This window comes from Notamacropus eugenii, chromosome 4 (assembly GCF_028372415.1).
Source record: "Notamacropus eugenii isolate mMacEug1 chromosome 4, mMacEug1.pri_v2, whole genome shotgun sequence".
NCBI lineage: Eukaryota > Metazoa > Chordata > Mammalia > Diprotodontia > Macropodidae > Notamacropus > Notamacropus eugenii.
The window spans coordinates 346062614-346089461 of NC_092875.1; the positions used below are offsets into that span (position 1 = coordinate 346062614).

Genomic DNA, 26848 nt, shown 5'->3' on the forward strand with positions numbered 1-26848 from the left:
ACCAGGCAGGAAATGAAGAGTCTTAAACAAATGCCCCTTCATTTACAACTCTTGCTTATTACAAGATCAAGAAAATACAATTTCACATTCCTTGTCTCCTAGGGCCATGTGCTGTCCTACTTCCAAAAGCACGCAAATGATTCCTTTTTCCAGTGACATGAGGTGGTTGTAGTTAAACACTGTAATTATCTTTGCTTGACTCAATATACATGACAAGCCTGTTCCCAAATTAACAACCAACACTCTCCACCCTCCTACTTCCATTTTGCACTTAAAATCTTGTTTTTATTCTTTAAAAAACAATGCTGGTCTTTAGAAAGTGTTTTGGGACGTAGAAAACACTTTACACACATTATTTCATTGGGCCTTAGAATAACATTGTGAAATAATGTGTACAACATATCTGTGGATGAGGAAAGTAAGGAACACAATGGTTATACAACTGCCCAAAGTTACAACAGTAAGTGGTAGGGACAGAGCTGACCTCCAGGTCTTAATTATGCCAAATTTCATTTAAAATAATTTCATTAATTTAAAGTAGTCTTTCTACTACCTCCCTGAATAGACTGAATGAACAACTTAAATTAACCTTAGAAAGTGTGTGATTGCTATTTTGACCACTCCTTATACGCCTACACTAGCTCCTGTCCTATCTTTAGAGACTACTTTTTAACTAGTTCTTTGAATAGCCACACTGATCCACCAGATGAGAAATCGGGAATATTATAATTCCTTCCGATGAACAAAAGCTGTTGCTAAATTTAAACATAAGTTAAATTTTATTTTTGCTTAAAATTTCAATTTCTAAAGCAGAAAGCTGGCCTATTTACAAACAGTTTCAGAGGCATTCCTTACAAATTACAGTCTGTTCATTTGACTGTTAATAGATATCTTCCTATTCAACCAAAGTACTGATTCTAAATATTAAATAGATTTTGCCCAGAGTAAACCAAGAACTCTGTATCTACCTTTTAATGGCACAACAGACCAATATCCTACTATATCCTAGGTTTGCCACACGGCTACCTAGTCATAGGTTGAATTTCAAAGCTAAACTTAAGTCAGGGTTTGGAGCTGTTTTTTTTTTTTTTAACTTGTTTAAATCTGTGTTCTTGAAGTCACAGGACTTCAAATTACCATACTATGAAGACAATTTAGGAAGGGCTAAGAACTTGATCTAGCACCTCCATTTAGTTGTCAGCTGAACTGTCTGTAAGTTATTCTGAACTGGGAATGCATAACAGTATCTCTTAGACTGATACAAAGAACTAGGTGAACAGTGCTATCTAAATTCATCTTTGAGAATGAAAGTATGATCAATGAAAATTATGCTTTAAAAAGTCTTTTCTTCCCAGGCCTACTGTGCCAGGTATGGGAGGACGATCAAACAATGTGTTACACATGTGTAACTCAATGTCTTCTTATCCACAAGCCATGAAATAGAAAGCCAAATAACTGTATTTCTCTGTTAGGGAGCTATCACTGATGTATTTTTTATACCCAAATTCTTTGGAATTGCCTATGGCTTCCTTTAAATCTCAACTAAAATGCCGCCTGCTACAAAAAGGCTTCTCCACTGCTCTCAATTATAATGTTTTCCCTCTGTTAATTATTTCCTATTTTTCTTGCTTTTTATATATTTGTTTGCACATTGTCTTCCCCATTAGATTGTAAACTCGTTGGGGGCAGGGACTGCCTTTTGCCTCTTTGTTTCTAAGTGCTTAGCACAATGCCTGGCACTTAGTAAGCACTTAATAAATGTGTATTAATTAGTAAGTGATTATTCTTAACCAGGCAGAATATTTAATCAACCAGACCACCCTATTCCCTAAATGTTGAAGGCAAAATGGGATATTACATGGGTAGTGCAGGAAATTTATTAGGAGAACCCTGATCTATTGATTTCCCTCAGCCTCACAGAAGACAAGGGGGAGATAACAAAGACAGGTAGGTATCCAGGTCTTAAATAAGGCATAAGGAAAGGGCAGTTAGGTGGTGTAGTGGATAGAATCCTGAACCTGGAGTCAGAAAGACTTGAGTTCAAATCTGGCTTCAAATAGTCACTAGCTATGTGACCCTGGGCAAATCACTTTAACCCTGTCTGTAAAATGAGTTGAAGAAGGAAAAGGCACATTACTCCAGTTCTTTGCTAAGAAAACCCCAAAAATGGGTCATACAGACTCAGACACAACTGAAAAAATGACAAAACAAGAACAAGATAGATAAACTTTTGTATTTTATAACTTCTTTATTAGGTATGGAAAAGGTTCTGTGACCAAAATGGATGAAATTAGAGGGCAGTTAGACATTGGCAAAAGATTGGCCATGTCCTTGGTGGCCTTTAGGAAAAAAAAGCAAACCATACTCTCTAAGGTAGATCAGGAAAGAGCCAGCATTGAAGAGAGTGACTTCTGGCAACAGAGAAGAGAACGAGCTATGGAAGAGCCAGGTCCTGAGAAAAAAAATCATTCCTTGCCTCTCAAGGGAGAGGGATTTTGTTTTGCCCCACCCTGTCAGCCACAACACTCTAAAGGAAAAGACACTGGTCCTATAATGCTGGAGGTATGAGCTACCCTGGCCATATAGGTTCTGTATGTACATGATTCTCTTCTAGTATAGCCTAAGAGTATGCTCACTCCTCCTATTGAGGTCGTGAGTAGTTGTGGGAGAGTATGCCCTGGCTTATGGGAAGAACATTTTCTTATTATTACTCTGATGATGCCATCTTAGTAAATGCCTTTTGTTTGAGCTATCTGATTCTATTGGTTGACTATTAATGGTACACACACTGGTGGGGGACTATGAGAATTAGTTTTAGGAGTCTGGACACACAAAGTGCCTTGAACCTACAAGTTAGCTCCGGGGGACCTAAACTTAGAACCTGCAAATATGAGTTGCAAAGGTATCCCAGAGTGGTGTTGATTATTCTAGCAAATGACTAAATTAATAAATAAATAAATGATGGCAGGGCCCCAAGAGTTTCTGGATAAAAGAGAAATAGTAACTATTTAGTATGTAAGATTTACACAGAGATGAAAGGTATCTCCGGAGAGAGAGAGGTACGACTAGCAGTTTGGTGGAATAGAAAAGGCCTTTTAACAAAGGTGACATTTAAAAGAAGCCTTGAAGATAAGATGGAAGCCAGGAGTGTCATGTGAGCTGACCAGCAAGTAGGGTAATACAGCTAGATTGTAGAGTGCACAGAAGAGAAAAAATGTGCTAAGATTGGAAAGATAGGAAGGAGGGTCAGGTTGTGAAGAATTTTAAATGCCACAGCCCTTTATAATTTCTCCTAGAGGTAAAAGTGAGATATGGGAGCTTACTGAGTAGGGAGACAGGTGACATCATCATGCCGGTATTTAGGGAAGTCACTTCTGCAGCTGTGTGGAAGATGGAATGGAGTGGGGAGAGACTTGAAGGCCAGTTAGAAGGCTACTGCAATAGTCCTCGTGACTGGATTAGAAAGATCCCAGTGGCCCGAACTAGGGCAGAAGTGATATGAGTAGAAGGAAGAAGATTGGACATGTGGCACCAAAGTTAAGAACTTGGGGGGTTGAGAGGACACTGATGCTCTCAACAGTAATGGAAAAGTTCAGGGGGGAAGTGAAAGATAATAAGTACTGTTTGACAATTTGAGGTTGAAATGACAATAGAATATCCAGTTTGAAATGTCCAATAAGCAGATGGTGAGGAAGATGTGGAGCTCAGAAAAGAAACTAGGGCTAGATATATGTGTATACACACACACACACACACACACAAATGTGCCAGAAATTATCAGTGGAGCAATGATGATTGAACCCAGGAAAACTAACAAATGTATCAAGAAAACAAGTATGGAAAGAATATAGAAAAGAATCTAGGGCAGAATACTGGGGGATGTTCACAAGACAGAGAAGGAAGATCCACAAAAGCAGAGTGAGGAGTCATCAGAGAAATGGGAGGAAAACCAAGAAAAGTGTCATCAGATCCAAAAGAGGATCTGTAGCCATAAGGAAAAGGTAACCAAAAGGACCAAATGTTATAAACTGTTAAATGACTTAAAGGAAAACCAGACTGGTAAAGTATTTATTGAGCACTCACAGTATGCCAGCCACTGAAATGGATTACTGGACAACAATAATAACAGCTGACACTTATACAGTGATTTAAGGTTTACAAATTGCTTAGTATATTAAATTATTAAATACTCAGAAATATGACTGTGAGGTAGGCACTGCAGATACTATTATCTACATTTTACAGATGTGGAAATTGAGGCTTGAAAAGGGTAAGTGATTTTCTTGTGGCCACACACACAGCAATATTTGGGGAGTGGGATTTGACTTTGGGTCTTTTTGATTCTAAGTCTAATGTCTGGTCCTTTATGTCACATTGCTCCTCCAAACAACGTATCTTTGAAGTTTATTTCTAAGCACAAATTAACATTTTTAACTATTTGGGAGGCCAAATGAATTGTGTAATTATTCCATAACATTTTATTGCAGTTATGGTGAGGAGAGTAGCATAACCCTATGTCACTTATCTGAAGTATATTTTGTAAAAAAAATTTGGAATATGGGATGAATCTTATCAGATGAATTTCAGCAAATATAATGGATGGAATGGCACTGAAGGGTGGAGAAAGAAAAGAGGATAAAGAAAGAAGAGAGATTTTCTTTACATACCAAAAGTTCCTTAAATTACCAACTAGTCTAGTAGAGGCTAGGTTCCTTGAGAATGCAGTTGAGGGAGAAAGAAGTAAAAAGAAAACACTAGTTTGGGTATTAAGGCAATTTGATCGAGGGAAGGGATATGCCTAAACTATCTCGTAGAAAATATGTAACACTATTTAGCAGGGGCCAAGTGCAGAGGATTATAAAGAGAGAGGTAAAAGCTGAAGATGCCTAGGTTGGATCTAAATTGATTTGCAATTTTGGAGAAAAGGGCTAGTAACACTGACAATAGAAGGTACAGCAAGCAAATATAAAGACTTATAATAAGCAACAATAGTGAATGAGAGTAAGAGAGAAACTTAAGTGATACCAGAGGGAACTGCTTGGGAATGGAAACGTGAATCTCAGAATTAATTATGCAAACTGATAAAACGATACTTTCTGACTCTGCTTCCTCTCCTCACATCCACTTCTCAATCCTTTGCAATTTGGCTTTCAACGTCAGACTCCACTGAAAGTGCACTCTCTAAAGTTCCAGTGATGTCTCCTTAGTTCTAATCTCTCTAGACCTATCTGCAGCATCTGACACCATTGACCACCCTCTTCTTTTGGATATAGTCTCCACTTTCTGTTTTCATGATCCCTCACCACCTATTTGTCTGACCATTCAATCTATTTTGCAGTTCTGTTATCAACATTATATCCCCTAATTTTGAGTATTCCCCAAGGTTCCATCCTGGGAACTCTTCTGTCTGTAGTTTTTTTTTCTCTTGGCAACCCATGGATTTAACTACCATCTCTATGTAAATGACTTAGGGTGCTCTCTCACTCTCGGTCTCATTTCTCTTCTGAACTTCAGTATCAGAAGACCAATTGTCTACGGGACATTTCAAACTGGATGCCTCAAAGACATCTCAAAATCAACATATCTAAAACTGAAATCATCATCTTTAGCCATCAAATCTCCTCTTCCAAACTTCCCTTTTTCCTTCAAAGGCATATCATCCTTTTAGTGTCTCAGATTTATAGTCTTGGCACAGTCCTCAACTGTATACTCTCTCACCCCACATATTCAATTAATTTCCAAATCTCACCATGCCTATCTTTGTGATATCTCTTCACTCACCCAGTTGTGACCTACCTTCACTCTCTCATAACCTTTCATCTAGATTATTGCAACAGCCTCCTAGTTAGTCTTTTTGCCTCACATCTCTCACTACACTCCTGTCCATATTAAACACTGATGCCAAAGTAAATTTCCTTTTACTTGACTTGACTGTGTGACTGACTTCTCTACTCAACCAACTCTAGCAGCTTTCTATTGCCTCATGTATAAAATATAAACTCTTTTGTTTAGCTTTTAAAAACCCTCTACAATTTGGCTTCAATGCATCTTTCTAGCCTCCCTGGATATTACTTGTTCTCCCTACTCTTCATTCCAGTCAAACTGGCTTTCTTTTAGATCTTTACTCAAAACACTCCCTCTCCTTATTACATAGTTTTTTACTGGCCATCTTCCGAGTACTGTCTCCTTACCCCCTCAGATGAACTGGAGTTCATTTTCAAGTTCCAAGTGTACATTCCCAAGAACCTGGGGTAAATCCCCAGGCTCCAAGGGTTTACCTCCAAGTCCTCAAACTCAGGAATAGATCCTCTAACTTCTATGTCCCCAATGTGGATGCTTCCTCTTGTCTCGGAAGGCCCTGAAAACATTCCTTCTTCTCTACCAATCAACTGAAAAGTTCTTCCTCCTCCCCTAGCAGATTGATTTTAATTTAGATTGCATCATTTTCCCAAAGACAAGTTTTGGTGCTTTCTTACATCAAAGGTTTGAAACCTGTTCTCAATATTGATTTAATAGCTTTCTACCTTGTTTACATTTAAAAAAAAAAAAGATTCATAGAGTTCGTGTCTTCCTTTAAGATGCAGCTCAGGCACTATCTTTTGCATGAAGCCTTTCCTCAAACTCCCAAATCCTAATGCTTTCACTTTAAAACTTCCATCTATCTCATATGTATCTATATAGATATGTATCCATTTATTGTACTGGTTGTCTCTCCCATTAAAGTGTCAGCTCATTGTAGACAGCGATTGTTCGGTTCTTTGTACTTGTATCCCCAGCACTTAGCACCGTGTCTGGCACATAGCAAGCACTGAAATAAACATTTACTGATTGATAAATAGGCACTGCTGGAAGCAATTGTTAAAAGATCAGCCAAGGTGAGTATAGGGGAATGAAAGCGGAGAGTCTAGGTTTGGTCCTAAGGGACAGTGCTAATGGGAGAGAGGCTTTAGGGTTCAGGGTAGAATGATGGCCACACGAGAGAGTCATTTTGTAAAATCATAATGAACAACTTTCCTAGTAATTCAAAAGAAGGCTTTCTATTAATCTGGAAAAATTGGATTTTATTTACTTGTATAGCTTTCACTGAAATCACTGACCAGACTTTTGTTATATTACCATTATTTGACTCACATTTCATTAAAAAATAAAAACTTTCATGAACATCATATTTGATATTCAGGACAATTCTGATGACAGGAGTTTCTTTGTCTTTAAAAAGCAAGTCACTGAGAAAACGAGATTTTATTTACAGAATTTTGCTTTAAAAGCAAATTTTACGAGAATGGTGTGATTATAAAGCATGGAGCCCAGGTTTTCATTTTAAATTTAAGGTTTTCAGTATCATTACTTGATAAAAAACTTGGGTTCCAATCTACTTTGAGAACTTATTAGCTAAGAAACTATGCACAAATCATTTGACCTTATTGAGATCCAGTTTCTGTATCTGTAAAATGGTGAAAATTAGATTTGCACCATCTACTTGACAGGGATATTGCAAATAAAGAGCTATCTATAAGAGTTTCCTGTTTCTTTTACTCTCCCAGTAATGACAGTGTCTAAGCCAGTGGTTTTGTGTAGGAAAAGCCTACTCTCCAAAGACTCAGAAGGATTAAATACAACATGTAAAGACTGATCAAATTTGTTAAGAGATCCTAGGAAAAATGTCTCCAACATGACAACAGTAGAATTCAAATATATATTGGGAAGAATATCTTACAGTCTATCGTTTCATATGAAACATAAATGTCCTAAAAAAGGGGTTTCCCTCAAAAGCGTCATAGACTCTTTTGTTATTCTGGTGAAGCTTGTAGATCCATTCTTAGAATGATATTTTTAATTGTATAAAATCCAGTAAATAGGATTACACATATTTATTCTCTGCTCCTTTCCTCCTTCTGCTTTTACTTTTGGAGCCACAATCAAATAAATAATCCTACTGCTAATGGAAAGTGCATGTCATTCTACTCTGCTATGTTTCCACTCATCATTTCTATAACTTTTCAAACAAAAATACCCCTCTTTCTAGCCACTACTTTCCTAAATGTGCTTTTCCCACTCTTAGAATATAAAATTTTGATGGCAGATCATGATGCCTTTGCATTCACTTCTGCATCCCCAGTGCTTAGCACAGTATTAAGGTATGTAGTAACTACTTAATTTCTCCCTTACACCTTCCCTTCCTCCCTTCCTTCTTTCCTTCCATCCATCTATCTATCACTCAGGATAAACAGAAAGGCAATGACAGCCGTAAGAACACTAGAAGAACTAAACCTAGTAAATTTTTCAGTATAAACCTTCATGAAATGGAGGTTAGTATAAAAGAAATAATGTGTTTTGTTTACTACAGTGTGTTGAGGGGTACCATCAATGCTCTTTGCCTACAAGCAAAGCATATCTGAAATATCAGCGTCTCCCCAAATACAGTTTCCGACAGAGTTTAAACAGAGCAAAAAGCAGGCAACTGAACTTAATAAACTATTTGATTACTTCTTTTTTACTGCACAATTATTTTCTGTAAATATATGCTTTTAAAATTTTAGTGTTAATGTAGTTGTTATTGCTGCTATGTTGTGGACAATGATTTCCTTAAAGAAACATATACTGAAATATCTTAATGGACTATGGAGCTCAATTCGTGCAGATTACAAGCCACTCATGCTTCCTTATTGTGGGCAATTTTCCTTCATGTAATTACAGATACTTCAGAGGATCATCCCAGATGAGTCACCCTATGTGCTGAAGGCTTCCCTTTAGGTCTTTTTGTATTTCATGCTTGCCAATGCAGCAGTCAAGCAGCCCATTTGTTTTCCTCATTTTTGCCATACAACCAATCTATTTACTTTTCCTCACCAATAACCTTTATATCACCTTTTGAATGAAAGTTACCACTGGAATATGCTGTATCTTACTTACATCTACTATACCAAGCATCTTGGATCATTTGCAACTTGGGATACTCAGAAATTGTGGTGACATAACAGTACGGCATTGCTGAAAGAATATTTGTGTTGAAAAGGTAAGTCTTTGCACTAAGGAGAAAGAGCTTGGAACAATGAAAAACTCTATACAATTCCCAAATACAATTTAGACCACTCTCTTCCTTTTACTTATTTATGGGACCTAATCATCATTCATCTACATGTCCCAGTTTGAACAGGCATTGTTCAGCCATTAGGTTACTCTTTATGGATTGTTAGGTTGAATTCTCTTCAGTAATCATGGATCTCAGGGAATAAGCCCCACAACGCTCTGATGCAATCAGCATAATATCATTCACAAATGGGGCATCTGGAAGACCACACCATTGGTAGAAAATCCCTGTCATTTACACTTTATGCAAGCTAGCCTCCATAAAAGTAATGAACAGCTTTGGCAGATATCCATTTCTGTTTTATGTCTCAGTTGACATTAATCAGAGGACTGTTGGACAAAATTCCCGTTGCTTTTATCATGGAATCTTATGTGATAGTTAACATACACATGTTAGATTCATTGTTGGAGGAGACTTTGTGAGACTGCATTTTACTATGATTATGAGCAGTGAAAATCACTCATGGTTTTTTTGTAAATAATAAGTATTAACTACAACAAGCTCCTGCATTTCTTTGTATCTTTAAACCTATTGTAACTGCAATGATGTAGGCTACTGTAGAGAATAATTTGAGATGCCTATTCCCTTTTCATATTTTCATCTATGATATACTCAATACACTCATCTATGATGTACTCAATACACTCATCTATGATATACTCAATACACTCATCTATGATATACTCAATCTCATATAGTATAAAAGTGAAAAACAACCATATGAATTGATAGCTATTGACGTTCTTTTAAAAACATAATTAATTAATTATATAATTGATGTAATTTTTGATCCCCATTTTTTTATGTCTCTCTCTCCGATAGATCTTATAAAATAACTCATTACTTTCAATACTGTATACCTTCCATCATGAATTTCCTCAATGCGTACCTCAGTACAGTTACTCATTAAATGAAGTTTCATTTCTATTTCTTGATAAAGCACACCGAGGACTGTGATGGTAAGATCCAAATGGCATAGTTCCTCTGTCATAGGTGATGACTAGATAACTAAGAAATAAAGTTGAAAGGCACTGAATTTAAGACAAAGATGAGAACATGGGAGTCATCTAATCCAATCCCCTAATATTTCAACTGGGGAAACAGAAACAAGGAAAGGTAAGTTACTTAAGCAATATCACCCAAGTCAATGGCTGACCTGAGATAGGAATCCAAGTCTGAACTTCCAGTCCCAGTCTTTTTTTTTATGGTGCTATCGCCAAAGATTTAAAGAATAATTTTTCTCCAGAATACTGAAAAATTCACCATAGAAATGTCTACATACTTCAGGAACTAAATAATATGACTAATAAACAAAATTAGAATGAAAAGTGAATTGAGCATGTAACAACTTAGGCACAAATTCCCACAGAGGAGTAAAACAGGCTTCCTCCAATTTAGAAGCAGTACAGTTAAAAAAAAAGAGAGAAATGTTGGATATTGAAGAGTACAGAGATCAAATGAAACGTGTAACAGCATTTAGTAACAGGAAGAACTTTATAATTAAGCAGGTTTATTATTGATATAAATCTTCTAAATGTAGGTTGTTTTTTAAGAAAAAGCAATGTGCCAGCAAGATGAAATTATACTACTGATAAGGCTATTACTATGTGTTTCACTTCTTGAGGATGGAGGCTTTTGTGATGTGTAACAGCTCTTCAGCTTTATGCTACATAACAGGCTTAAATTTCAAGTGCTCACAGATTAGCCTATGAAAAAAGGTCACCTGCGTTTAAGCTCAACCCTGATGTTTAAATTATAAAATATCAGGCACCAACACTTTATTCAAATACACAAATACTGATACATAGATTTTTGAAATGAGAAGAGAGAATTGCTCAAGAATGAAAAGTCAAAAGCAAAGGTGAAGGCATTAAATGAAATTTCTACAAATTAATTTTCATTCCTGAGAGGTGTAACAAGTGTTCTCTAGTGAACTGAATGAACTCATAAAGAAAAAGTTTTCTTATTCTAGGAACAACATTTGTGATAATGCAAAATTTTTGGAGCTAATTATTATTTTTACTTTTCCAATTAAGAAGCATTTATTTTGTCTCCTTCCCACTTCACCAACCATTAAGAATAAATAAAAAGAAGGAAAAGGAAAATCATCCTACTCTGTCTGGTAGGATGAGCATATAGCATGCTTCATCTCTGGTCCTTAGGCACTGTAGTTTGTCATTGCTTTGATTAACATTTTAGTCTTTCAAAGATTTTCATTATAAATTGGCATTTATAATTATTTTCTCCCAATTCTGCTCACTTCCCTCTGCATCAAGTTCATAGAGATCTTCAGTTTTCTCTGAAACATCATCATTAGTTATAAAACAATAATATTCCATTACATTAATATATGCTATTTTGTTCAGTCATTTCTCAGTTTGTGGATATCCTTTTAGTTTCCAGGTTTGTTTGTTTTTTGAGAGTTGATACACATATTTTTGCACATATAGGTCATTTTTCTCTTTTTTTCATCTGATGGGGAGTATATTCCTAGAAGTGGTATTCCTGGGTCAAAGAATATACACAGTTTAGTGACTTTGGGGACCTGGGTACAAATTCCTTTTTAGAAGGGCTGAAGCAATTCATATCTCCATTAACAGTGCATTTATATGATCACAAATCTAGTTTTGTCGACTCCAAATCCAATCTCTTTCCAGATGCCCCTTTGTCTTTATTACATGCATGTAATAGGAATGGAGTAGTCACAGTGGGTATACAAAATCACAAGGACCTGTAAGGACCTCACACTTCTCACTCTGGTGTACCATTACTCAGAAGTGCCCATTACTCTCTGATTTGGCTTGTTCACTTCAACTTGCCCTTGCCCTTGCCCTGGCAGGTCTATATTCTAAGGGAAGTAGTTATACTCACGTTCTCTAGGGGTGGTAGGGGAAAACTTGTTAAGGGAAACTATACTTCTGTTCATCACTCCAGCTTTCGATCCCCCATCTGACGCATTTGTATATAGAAATATCTACATAACCAGGCATCATAGGTACACATATGTACATAATCTTTATGCAACCAGACCTTTACAATAAAAACAGTTTTAGATCTTTAACATAACCATTTACTTAACAAAAAGATGAAAGAAACAATAACATCATGGATAGTTAAAGTCTTTGTAGAAATTTTATTCATATATAAACCTGAATCACAACTCTCCAACCAATACATTCATTGCCTATGGTGAAGAGTAGGCATATACATAGAAAACTAAAAGGGAAGCACATCAGAGAGGAAGACCCAGGTGCTTAGCGTAAAACACAACTCTGGACTGATGGATTTGATGTCATTCATCCATTTAGGAACATGTATACCACATACACACAAAATTGCTTCTTAGCACACTGACTGCCTATTCACCACTGTTCAACCACTAAGTGGCTCTTCCTCACTCTTCATCTCGACAAATTGTTTTCTCCTCTCTTCTCTACTCAAACATAGCATTTACAAGCTCTTGCAATTCACCATCACACTTAAAAGTGTATTTAGAAAATTCTACCTCTTATCATATCTCCTTAAGCCAGAAAATTAGAAAGTTTGTCAGTCTAGCTATCTTTGGGCAACGCATACCAGCCAAGCCAGTTATTCATGCATCCTGATGCTATGGTGCTCAATTAGAAGGGAGCTTATAGCAAGAGGGCTCAGGCTAAACACACTTAGCCAAATCACTAGGATACTAAAGCATTTGCAAAGCCCTGTCTGGTTTTCCTTCTCAAGTCAGAAATGGCAGCAGAGAGCAACTTATGAAAAGTATTGCCTCACTTCAAATCTAGGTGGTACTGAGGGACAATATATAGCTACCACAGACGTTCTTGACCAAGGAAGTAAAGTTTCTCTCTCCCCAAGTCAGAAATAATTTAGCTGAAGCCTTTTGTCAATTACTGCTTCTACTGTCACAGACCTTATCTTCTCTCAATTGTCTATGCCTAGTTCCTACTTATAGTCAATGGCTTAAATGAGAGATTTTTGACTCTCAGTGAATCATCTTTCATTTAAAAAGTTGCATGTTAACGACTCCAATTTCCCCTACGAAACCAACAGTCCTTTTGAAATCATACCTCAGTCACCAAATGTTTATATGATTTCTCTCTCTCTCTCTCTCTCTCTCTCTCTCTCATTTTGCCCTCTTCAATCACAAAATAGTTCTATGTAAATGAACTGAGGTATCATAATATATCCTAATTCTGAAGCAGTCAATACATCCTTTGGTGTCTTTGAACTTGTTTCTTTATATTTGTATTTCTTCATTTAAAATAAATACAGTTCTTTTTCTGCTTCCTTAAAACATTATGCTGTTTACACGCAAGCAAAGTGATGTGTTTATAAATATAACATAATTCATTTTATGTCTCAATCTGTTTCAAATCCTATCTGAAAACTTAGTTTTTTCAAACACATATATTAGCAATTTTTATTAAAATCAAGTTCTCTGTCTACTCCTTCTTGGTATAAAAATGTTTATCTAATAATGGCAATGTCATATCCCTCAACAGTTAACATAAATCTTTCCCTTTATACTTTCTTTTCACAGAAAAATAACTTGTTTTGCCCATTTCAATACTAAACTAAAAGGGACTTTAAAGATACAGCATATTTTATACACACACAAAAATATATATATAATGTACATATTATTTATTATATATTAATACTTCTAACTTGTAATGGGAAGAGACAAACTTAGAAAGACCTAAACAATGAGTAAAAAAAAATGGATTTAAAACACTGGGAGGGGAGGAGGAAGAAGGGTAGGAAAAAGTAAGCAATAGATAAAATTAGGGATGAGTAAGAAAGGGAGTAGATACAGAAGGGCAAGTTAAGGCCAGAGGAAGGAAGATGGCAGTTTATCATTATTATCAATTATTAAATGTCTATACTATTCAATCCAATAAGCACTTATGAAACATATGCTATGTTCTAGAAACTAGGAATATAAAGACAAAACAAAAAAATGGTCCCTGTACTCAAGAAGCTTACATCCTATTGGGAATACAACCAACAACACTTATTTATAAGCACAATTATTTGAAAAGGGAAGAATTCTAATAAATGGGGGCTTAGAAAAGGCTTCATGTAGGAGATGAAACATGAGCTGGAGTTCAAAGGAAGTGAGGGAGTCTAAGAGGCAGAGGTGAGGAGGCAGCACATTTCAGACATGGGAGACAATTTATTCAAAGACACAGAAATAGTACACAGAAAAAGACAAAAGAAATAGTACTAAATTGGAGGAACAGTAAATATTTGAGTTTAAATGGAACATATACTTCATGAAGAACAAAGTAAAATGAGCCTAGAATGGTATGTTGGTGCCAGATCATGAAGGGCTTTTTTTTTTTTGTAAATAGTATTTTATTTTTCCAATTACATGTAAACAGTTTTCAAAATTCTTTTATTTTTAATGAAATTTTGAGTTTCAAATTTTTCTCTCTTACCAACTCCCTCCCTAAGATGGCAATCTGTTAAAGATTATATATGCACAATCATGTAAACTTATTTCCACATAAGTCATTTTGTGAAAGAAACAAAACAAAACGAAAAAACCATGAAAAACAAAAACCCAAAAGGTGAAAATCATATACTTTGATCTGCATTCAGACTCCAAAATTCTTTCTCTGGCTATGGATAGAATGTTTCATCATGAGTTTTTTTCAATTGTCTTGGATCATCATGTTGCTGAGAAGAGCTAAGTTTATCATAGTGGATTATCACACAGTGTTACTGTTACTACGTACAATGTTCTCCTGGTTCTGCTCACTTCACTCAGCATCAGTTCATGTAAGCCTTTCCAGGTTTTTCTGAAATCTGCTTGCTCATCATTTCTTATAGCACAATAGTATTCCATTGCATTCATATACCACAACTTGTTCAGCCATTCCCCAATTGATGAACACCACAAAAAGAGCTGCTATAAATATTTTTTTGCACATGTGCATCCTTTTCCCTTTTTTATGATCTCTTTGGGATACAGATTCAGTAGTGGTATTGTTGGATCAAAGGGTATGCACAGTTTGATTGCCCTTTGGGCATAGTTCCAAATTGCTCTCCAGAATGGCTGGAACAATCATGAAGAGCTTTAAGAGCATTCTGAGAATTCAGTGTTTAATCCTAGCGGTAACAAGGAGCCATCCACTCTGTGCTAGGTGGGTGAGGACTATGAGCTCCAGAGTTAATTGGGTTTAAGGTTTCATCTTTGAGCAAGATTCCCCTCCCAGTTTGATTTTTTTTTTTGATGAAAGGGGCCATCCTTTGAGTAACTTAAAGAAGCCTATTCATTGAATGGGTGTATCTCACTCAAAGTGATAAGACCTAAACCTGAAAAGGCCAGCATCTCACATTACATCTTAGGTCATCTCCAATCATCCTGATGAATATCATGCCACTGGACCCAGATGGCTCAGGGGGAAGAAGGTGAGGTTGGTGACTTTGCACAGCCCTCCCTCACTCAAGTGAAGGTCAACTGCAAGTCATGTCATCATCTTGATGTCATGGTCCTCTTCAAGAACAAAGGACAAAGACAAGACAAACAACAAGGAGCCACTAAAGGCTGTTGAGCAGGGAGTGACATGGTGAGATTTATTTTTTGACAAGAATTTTGGTAGCTGTGTTGAGGATGGATTGGACAAGGGAGAGAATGAAAGTCAAAATAATATCTAAGCAGTTGCTCAAACAGTACAACTGAGAAATAATGAAACCCTAAATTAGAATGATGATGGTTGTGAAAGTAGAAATAAGGAAATACATGTGAGAGGTATTATCAGGGTAGAATCAAAAAGAGTTGGCAAATGATTAGCTAAGGGGTAGAAATGTGAGGAAGGGGGAAAAGTTGAGGATGATGACAAGGCTCCAAATCTAGGCAAGCAAGATTTCAACAGAAAGAGGAAATTTTAGATCTGGGATAGCTTTATGGGGGGAAATGACTTTTCTTTTGCAAATGCCTATTTTGAGGCATGTACAAGCCATTTTGTTATAGATTTTCAACAGGAAATTCCTGATATGTGACTGGAACTCTGCAGTTTAGACCTTAACATTTCTCACTTGGATTATTATAATAGCCTCCTAATTTTTCTCCTTGCCTAACATTTCTTCTGCATTTCAATTAATCCTCTACTTAGCTGCCAAAGTAATTTTCCTAAAGCACAGGTTTAATTATGTTACTACCCTTCTCAATAAAAAGTAGCTTTCTATCAACTTGAGGATCAAATGTCATGTTAGTTTGTCTAAAGCCATTCACAATCCAGTTGCAACTTGTCTTTTCAGTCTTCTTATTCCTGCCCTTCCTGCAGTCTAGCCAAATTGAACTTCACACATATCACCTCATGGGTGATAGTTCCCTATGCCTAGGAACTCTCCTCACTGATGCCTCTTGGAATTCTCTTTTCTCCTTCATGACTCTGCTCAAGCAGCATCTGGTACATGAAAACTTTCCTGCTTAAGTGAAGCATTAAGTGAGTGCCTTGTGATGTTTCTCCTCAAATTACATCTTATTAATTTTGTGTATATTCTGAATACAGACAGTTCTTGATTTATATAAATTTCCATTATGCAAATTCAACTTTATCTAAAGAATTCTGAATGGTATGGGAAATAGAAACATGTATGAAGAGAGTTTAGAAAAAAGCGTGCCCACAGTTCATTCCTGATTTTCATGTATTTGACAAAGATTATGCATCTGAAGTAACAAGCATGCAAAATTATCACAAAAATTGGAGCTAGTAGTAGATGACAATTTCATTATTGAGTTGATTGAGTCTCAAGGAAAAGAACTGCCAAATGAGGACCTGATTAAGCTGCTACTACAAAGACTGCAGAAGAAGAAAGGAAAGCTTCATAATCTAAAGTTCACAAAGAAACATTTTTTTGTTGTCTAACACAAGCAATTCATCATTTGAGTGAATTTTTTTCTTATATGAAAAGGTAGATCTAAATACTTCAAGATTTTTAAAAGTTCAAAGACTAGTTGATAATACTGCTTGTAATCATCAGATATATGAGGGAAAAAAAAGATCCACTGTCCAAATATCTCTTGATAGTTTCATAAAAAAAGTTGTTCAGTCAATCACCAGTGAGAAAGACTAGGTGCACTTGGTGGGGAAGGGGCAACATATTATATACCTGTGTTAACTTTATTATACAATACTGCTCACACTTTATCATTAACTTTACCTTTGATTTCATAATTCTATTTATTATCATAGTACAATACTTGGTATGTCTGCATTTTAGCACATTTTATAAATCGTGTAAAGATATTATTTTGTGTATGCCTTGTTACACAGGCTAAGTGAAGTAAGTGTGTAGGGTAAATTTGTGTTACATAAAAATCGTATTAGGCAGAGGTCTATGGAATGGTCCACTTATGTAAAGCAAGATTTGCATGCTTATATACGTACATGCTGTCTCCCTAATAGAACTGATGTTTATTGAGGGCAAGAACTATTTCACTTTTGGCACTGTATCCTAATGGCCCAGTACAGTTCCTGGTACATAGTGGGGCCTTAACAAATGCTTGTTGCTTAATTCTTTAAGACAGACTGGTGAATCACATGCATAGAGACAAATGGACAGCTGACAAGATAGTCAAAAGAAGTGGTTAAGAAAAAAGAAGAGGGACCAGGATATAACTTTGGGGTCAGGGGAGGGAGGTACCCAATGATGTGGATGATATGTGCTATAAGATTTCAGAGAAAATAGTGATTCTTAATGGGCAAAGCTTATTAGAAGAGAGAGACTTGAGTAGAAACTTTGAAGATTAGTATATGTACAAGGAACTGAGAAGGGACAGAAAAAAAAAGACAAGCAGGGGATATTTCAGGTGAATATTGGAATAAGAAGTCTAATGCATACCTTTAAAAGATACTTTTGTATCACACTAATTGTTAGTTGTTGTTTTTAATCTGTCAAAGAAGCCACTTTTTGAAGTAACTACACACTTATTCAAATATAGGCAGTGTGGCTCAGTGGAAAGAATGCTGGTACTGGAGTTAGGAAAAATTCGATTTCAAATCTTGCCTCTGTAATGTCCTAACTATATAATGCTAGGTGATTCAGCTAATTTTCTGAGCTTCAGTCTCTTTATCTTTAAAATTGTGACAATACCTTCAGTGTGTGTCTTATAGCATTTTTGTGAGGATCAAAAAAGATAACATCCTTAAAATATTGTGCTAACTTTAAAGTTTTATAAAAGTACAAGTGATTATTAATGTAATAAAATGAAATTGTTATCCTGTGACTTGGATGAAGTTATGAATAGTATGTGTTTAATATCAGCAAATGGCAATAAGAGGGATAGTTATAATTTTAATAAGGATACACAGCTGATTCGATTATAACATTTTACAGAGTTTTAGATGTGTGTGTTCATCCTTCGCTGCTGAAGAAGACCACGCCATCAGAGAAATGATGACATGACTTGCACTTGACTTTGTTTTGAGTGAGGGAGGGCTGTGCAGGTCACCAGCCTCACTTCTCCTCCAGAGCCATCTGAATCCAGTGACCAGATATTCATCAGGATGACTGCAGATGACCCAGGATGAGGCAATTGGGGTTAAGTGACTTCCCCAAGGTCACACAGCTAGTGAGTGTCAAATGTCTGAGGTGAGATCTGAACTCAGGTCCTCCTGATTCCTGCACTGGTACTCTATCCACTGCACCACCTAACTGCATCCATATTAGCAAAGTTCTGAAAAAAAACCCAAGAAAAATCAAGGAAAAAAATATGATTCAATCTGTATTCTGAGTCGATCAGTCCTCTATCTAGAGACAAAAAACATTTTATACCCTGAGTCTTTTGGAGCTGTGATGGATCACTGTATTGAACAAAGTTACTAAGTCTTTCATAGTTGGTCGTCATTAGAATATTGCTATTACCGTGCTGACTGTTTTCTAGGTTCTACTCATTTTGCTTTGTAACAGTTTGTGTAAGTCTTCCCAGGTTTTTTTTTTTTAAAGCATCCTGTTTGTCATTTTCTATAGCATAATAGTATTCCCCACAATCATATACCATAATTCTTTATCCATTCCCCAATTGATGGACATCCCCTCAATTTCCAGTTCTTTGCCACTACAAAAGGAGTTGCTATAAATATTTTTGTACAATATTTTTGTATTGTATTTGGGTCCTCTTCCTTTTATCTCTTTGGGGTATAGACCTAGTATTGGTAATGCTGATTCAAAGAGCCTGCACAGTTTTATAGCCCTTTGGGAGTAGTTCCAATTGTTTCCTGGGTGGTTGGACTAGTTCACAGCTCTACCAAGAGAGCATTAGTGTACCTATTTTCTTACATCCCCTCCAGCATTTGTAATTTTCCTGTTCTGTCATCTTAGTCAATCTGACGAGTATGAGTTGGTACCTCAGAGTTTAAACATGTCTTTTTGAATTGGCCAAACTTGTAAGTAGATGGCACTACCATATTAAATTCCACTACTACAAATTCCTTGCCGTATTGAAAGGTCCTTTTCATATACTGAACCCCCAAAATGTGATGGATGCTTATAGGGTGGTAGCAAATAATGTTTCCCACCCAGTCTGATGCCTTTCTTTTTCTTGACCTCATTAAAGGGGCCATGCCCTGGCTACTTCTTAAACAGGCCTATTCAATGAATGGGCGTTGCCTCACCCTAAGTGAGTGTCTGTAAAGACCTTGATCTAAAGGCCCAAGGTCTCCCAGTGCATCCTGGGTCATCTCCAGTCATCCTGAGGAATATCAAGTCTCTGGATTCAGATGGCTCTGGAGGAGAAGTCAGGCTGGTGACCTACACAGGTCTCCCTCACTCAAAACAAAAAGTCAAGTGCAAATCACGTCATCATTTCTCTGATGGCATGGTGTTCGGCAATGAAGGATGAACACAGTCCCTATTTACATATACCTTACAATTGTTCCCTGAACATCTTCAGCTATTTCCTCCTTTTAGGCATTATATACATGGCACCTCCTGGAAAGCCTTCCTTGATATCCTTCCATCAAATCATTCTTTTCCTCCACTGAAACAGTGCTCAAATAGTTCACTAGCTTTATGAAACCTAGCCAAAATAATCCCACTTGGCTCCAGAATTCATTTGTGCAATTCTTATTGCCATTAGGCTCTAACTTCATTATGTAAAAAACAAAACAAAAAACAAGAATAAAACAAAAACAAAACTTATTTGTCTACATATGGATTAGTATTTAAGATCATCCACATGTGATATGAGACTCCTTAGCCTTGACTCAGGTAGCATAGCAAGGAATGATAAAAAAGTTTCTTTTTGGCTCACTTTATAATCATGCCTCTGAAGCAGAATGTTGGCCTCTGCTCAGGCTTGAAGTTCTTGGAGACACCCTCCTCTTGGTCTCTTCACTAATAGAATGGCATAATGATTTACCTGCTTTTTGATGCTTCCCTCCATCAGAAGAACTAATTAAGGAATGCCATTATGCCTCAATATGCTTCTGCTATTTTTCTTTTATTTCTGTATATTGCTTTGACCCTGTCTCTCCAGTTAAACAGTAAGCTCCTAAAAACAGCTTTTACTTTCTTAATTCCATTAGGTATTGAGAATGTCTTACAAAAAAATACTACATATTAAAAGAGGATACCACACACACACAGACATAATGAAAAAGTTCCTGTGAAATGAAACACAAATCTCTATTTACATAGATACTTAGTGGTATAGCTGGGAACAAGTTTTCCTCTTTCCCTTGATTCCATTTGAATGGCTGTCCATTTCAGCTCTTTTGCTCTCTCACCCAGACCAACATTTAAGGAAAGCAGTAATAATATCCTAGGGGGGAGAGATCACAGAGATACAATCTAAAACAATTTCAAATTCTATTACAAAATCTGAGGCACAGTAACTCTGTAAGTACATGGACTAGTGAAATTCAACCTACAAGGCATGCCACAGCCACACCAACTACCTCCTATTAGACTGGCTCCCTAATTTTAATTATCCACTTTCATTTCCTTAGGTGCAAACAATATAGCCAATCTCTCATTTTTACTCTAATCAGCTCTTCTTTATCACCTGGCCCATGCCTCCTTGCTTCATCCATCTCACAACCCATTCCACTGTTCTAGGCAGCATGATACAGTGGAAAGAGTCAGAAGACCTGGGTTTGAATTCTACCTCTGATGTATACTACCTGTATATGTCACTCAACCTCCTTGGGCTTTAAAAAAAAAAAATCTATAAAAAGAGAGAGTTAAACAATATGACTTCTAAGAGCCCCTTCCAGCATTTAGTTCTTTGAGTTTTGCTTTCTGGAGGCCTACTCCATTCTCTTTTTGGCTCTCTTCTGTGTTTATATACTCTCTCCTTTGGTGATTTCATTCATTCTGATGTCTCTAGCTGGCACTTCTATTTAGATGACCTTTAAATCTATATCTCTAGAACCAATTGCTTTTCTGAGCTCCAGACACATTTCCAGCCGCCTTCAGTACATCTCCACCTGGATGAACCACTGTTACCTCACAGTCAACACATCCCCAAATCAAGCTTAGCTATCCCAAACCTGTTTCTGTTTATGGTACCACTATTGTTAAATTTTTTAGTTTTTAACTTTGGAATTATCTATGATTCTTGTTTTATATCACTGCTCATATGGAATTAGTTACCAAGTCCTACTGATTCCACTTCTATAATATCTCTACTGGCCACACTTTCCTGTTTGTTTTCATTGCTACCACTTCTATGGCCTTAATTATCTGAACTTAATTAACTGAACTATGGCTACAGTCTTTTAATAGATGCTCTTGCTTTTATTCTTCCCCTATCTAATACATCTTTCATAATATCACTGCCAGAATAATGTTCTTAAAGTTATAAATCATCATGTGACCACGCTGCTCAAACATAGAAAGTGGTTCCCTACTGCCTCTCAAGTAAAGTTCAGATATCTTCACCTGACATTCAAAATTTCCTCAGTCCAATGCCATTCCACCTTCACTTCAGAAGAGAGGCAGTGAAACAGCACAGTGGACTAGTGTTGGACCTGGAGTTGAGAAGAGCAGAGTTCAAATTTAGCCTCAGAAATTTAGCAGAATGACCCTGGGTAAGTGACTTAACCTCTGTTTGCTTCTGTTTCTTCATTTGTAAAATCAGGATAATAATAACACCTACTTCATAGGGTGGCTGTGGGGATAAAATGAGATAACATTTGTAGTGTTTTGCAAAGCAAAGCACCATATAAATCCTAGCTACCATTATTATTATATTATCATCTATTCTCAGCTAAATTGTTCTATTGCCTAAACACATCACACGCCACCATCTTTTAACAATACTTATGTTCACTCTCTTCCCTGTCACTGGAATGTCCTCCTTCCCCCCTTTAAGCCATTTTATTTCTATTTTTTAAAGTCAGCTGAAATGCACTTCTCTTCCACAAAGAATTCCCTGACACCCCACACCCTCTAAATCTGTAACAGCTATAATTCATTCAACAAACATTTAGTAAACTCCTACTACATGTAAGACACTAACTAGGCTAGATGGTGGGAACATAGTCAAAAGTGAAACAGCTCCTGCCCTCAAAGTGCTTACTACTTCTACTATTTACATTCCATTCTAGGTTATACTCCTGACTTTCTAGACTTTCTCTGCCATACCCCAGAAACCTCTTCACCCTAAAGTTTCACTATGCCTCTGAATTTTTCATATTGGAAGTACATCTGTTACTGTAGCCTCTCCCTCTGATCAGCTAGTTTCTCCTTCAATCTCCATTTTAAGGAGGACACTCAGGCTAGCCACCTCTTACTCTCTGGGATGCTTTCTTAACTCTGGAATTTCCCCACCGTGTCCCTGCATTGCTACATTATAAAAAAATATGAACAAATTAAAGACACTTTAAAATAAATCTCTCCAAACAAAGTCAATGGTCTCAAATTTAGCTTTCAACTTAACTAAGTTCCTTAATCACCTGGCTTATCTTCTTATTGCCTTAAAATAGAATGCCATTTAAATTTTACTGGATGATGGTTAGAACTATTAATAGTTTCCTACATAATATAAGCTACTTCTTTTTTGTCTTTGAATCTTGAGTACCTAGAGAGTATTTTGATAAGTACAATTAAGAACTCATTATGTGTTTGAATTATCACACACCCAGTATCTAGACCAACTGGTTTTTTTTCCAGGTCACATGGAATTAAATTCATTTATAGTTGATGTACTTAGAACTTTAAGGTTTGCAAAATACTTTACATATATCACCACATTTGGTCCTCACAATTACACTATAAAGTAACAACTATAGGTGTTAGCCCTATATTTTATAGATAAGAAAACTTTCAAGAAGTTGAATGACTTGCTCAAGGTCACATAGCTAGGGAGTATTTGAAGCAAGTTTCAAACCAAGGTACGTCCTGACTCCAAGTCGAGAATTCTATCCATTATGCTCTACTGCCTCTGAAGTCATTTCAAGTAAAAAAGAAATGATGGATAACACCTATATGCCTGACATGGAATACAGGCAGTAAAATCTGACCCCTCTTGTCCATATTTGGCAACTTTTTTTTCTTCCCATAAATCAGTTATACTTCCTTTCAAAATTCTAACTTAATTTTTCATTCTAACTTAATTTTTTTTTAAAGCAAAGAATATCCTATAAGGTACTAAAAGTCAATTAGTTCTTTTGTAATCAGCTCATCTTTAAAACCAAAAATGAGCATCTGAGTTCCATGACTTAAAAGATATGGCCCTCTTTATAAAAGAAAAGGTAGTATTAAATTATGTATTATATAATGTCTCTTCAATTAAACACTATTTTTCTTATAATAAATGGAATTGAACCTATTGTACCAAGTTTACTAGGTTGTTTTTGCATATATACTTTGTTTCTAAAACTGTTAAATGGTTACTAGCAAAATGCCCTAATTATAAGAAATTATAGGTTGGACAACTAGCAATATTCAAAAGATTATTTCAACTTCCATTTTAGCTATTAATGTCACAGGTGTTACTTCTTCCTGCTTTGCTGTGTATGACATAAACCAAAGTAGAGCATTTTTTATATATTATACATATATATTTAATATATATAATATATCTAAATATATATTTAATATATAGTATATAAACATATAAATATATAAAGCATATATTAAGAATATATATTTTATAGATATGATTAAAATCAAAGTATAGCATTTTCATAACAGTTATTACAAAGTATTAGTCTATCAGTGGTGTCTGCAGATCCTCTTTTCTAGTAATTATAATAGCTTTGAGTGTTTATTTAAATGCTTCAGGTAGTTTATTCCAGCCAGATCGAGTAACAAGTTATAGTAGGCAATTAAAATTGCTCAATGGACTTAGATAGAGGGTTCAGAGTGATATATTTTAAATTATTCATACTTGAGCAAAAGTAGATATAAACAGGAGAATAAGTAAACTATTTACTCCAAGTGGAAGAAATACTTCTAAAATGTTTAGTGAACATTTAAAATGCTAGACTTCAATGATGTCAGTGAGAAATATCTTGTGGAACTGATTTGTTCAGACTAAATTCAGCTACAAACAGTAGAATATGAGACAAGTCTATATATGTAGTTATAGTGGATTTAAAGTTTTAAGGAACTTTGGGATCATCTAATGCAACCCTCTCATTTTATAAATGAGAAAACTAAGACACATAAAATAAAATGACTTGCCTGTGATTAGTATGTATATATATATACATAAACATATAATATATACACATGTATACACATATACATAATATATGCGTATGTCATAATTGTTACTCTCTGTATACATATAAATTGTCATCTTTATGACAATCTATAGCAACACAGATCTTTAAAGCTATCTGGATATGATAATGTGCTAGAATCAGCCGCACATAATTTAACTTAAAAGAGTTTAATTTCTAAAGTTCAGCATGAAAAATATTTAGAACATTAAATGTTTGTGGTTTAAAATAACACTGGCTTTTAAAATGTCTTAATAATAATAGGTTCAGTTTACATTACAATGAGTTGTGTGGGTATCTAGTAAAACCTAATGGAATCCTAATTCACATATAGACTACCATTTGTACAATACTATGTCAAATAATAGGTACATAAGCATCTAATAGTAATGCATATTTCTTTACATTTTATATACAAAAGTGCTCTACTATTACTAATCAGCAAGTACTGATTCATGAAGTCGTAAGACCAAATCAGAAGCCTGTTGTAGACTGAAACACTGAATATCTAACTTTGACCTTTTAAAAAAAACCCATAAAAACAATATACTTTAAATAGCCTCTACTTTCAATGGTCTGCATATAACGACAGTAAGAAGAAATTTAAAAATTCAGTAATTACATATACGTACACATATTTGTAATCCTATCTTTCTCAGCTGCTTATATATGATGCAATTCTTAAACCAAATTTCACCATGGGGCTCAACTTAGCAATATTTCTAAGATGCCTAAGTAACTGTCAGGATAGAAGATAATATTTTCATTTATTCAATTATATTGTAAAATAATACTTTTAAAATGGGAACAACTTCAATAAAAAATTAAAGAATATGACACTATAAGAACCAACATTTGAGAATAAATGTGTCTTTCCAAAGGAGAAAAAAGATACCACTTAAAAACAAAAAGTAATGCTTACCAGGTTTGAAGGTAATGAGGCAGGTCCTGTTGGTGCAAGTTCCTTCTGGGAATATCATTATCTTGGAGTAAAAAAGAAAATTTAGCATTATACAATACGTATTTTAGAATTCACATGAAATAACACCAAAGTATAGCTTTAAAACTGTTCCATTCTCTAAATATTCTGCAACATTTTAACAGTATCCAGTTAAAAGGAGTAAAAAGCCACAACATAAATACTAATGCACGGACGCACACACATTTTTATGTTAAATAGTAGTATCACTAAAATTTGGAAGCATCCCAAATAAGACAAATCTAAATGTGATTCTTCTTAAATTATATCAGTCTGTATTATACCCGAAATGAAGCACAGAATCTAATTTCAAAGCTGAAAATAATCTTAGGCAATTCATTTCATTCTGGAAGGCAGCAAAAACTAAAAAAGACTTTTAATAACTTTTTAAAAGAACCACAAAAAGATGACAATTGAAACCACAATAAGAAAACTGTAAAAACTTTGGGAACCCATGTTAACATTGTGGAAGGTATTTTTCTCCAAAGCCAGTTAGTAAATCATGTAAAAAAAAAATTGGTCACTGAATAATTAATATTTTTGGCCACAGCAACTCACAGAACTAAGGTGTAAAAAGGCTGTGATTTGCATCAGTGAAAGGAATACCTATGGTGCTAACTGAATTGCTAAACATCTAAAACATATGCTTCTAAAATTTGTTCAGACACATATGCTTCTAAAATTTGTTGAGACAACTGAGAAGTTTTTGCACAACCAAACCTAATGCAACCAAAATTCTGAGGGATGTAGTAAATTGGGAAAGAATTTTTACGGCTAAGCTCAGGGATAAAGGCCTCATTTCTAGAATATATAGAGAACTGACTCAAATGTATAACCATACAAGTCATTCCCCAATTGATAAATGGTCAAAGGATATGAACAGGCAATTTTCAGAGGAAGAAATTAAAGATATCTATAATCATATGAAAAAATGGTCTAAATCACTATTGATTAGAGATATGCAAATCAAAACAACTGTGAGGTGCCACATCACACCTATAAGATTGGCAAACATGACAGAATAAGAAAATGATAAATGCTGGAGAGGATGTGGGAGAGTTGGAACACTAATTCATTGTTGGTGGAGTTGTGAGCTCA

The 26848-nt window shown here is 35.6% G+C and overlaps 1 protein-coding gene across 4 annotated transcripts in view; it reads right to left on the reverse strand.

The window, feature by feature from the left end:
- Positions 1-26848, reverse strand: part of LPCAT1 (lysophosphatidylcholine acyltransferase 1) — a 146834-nt gene that overhangs the window by 37970 nt on the left and 82016 nt on the right. For all 4 annotated transcript variants that reach the window (XM_072605366.1, XM_072605368.1, XM_072605369.1 and 1 more), the window contains exon 5: positions 25694-25754. In XM_072605366.1, coding sequence (XP_072461467.1) covers positions 25694-25754 — 61 coding nt within the window. The remainder of the gene's footprint in view (positions 1-25693; positions 25755-26848) is intronic.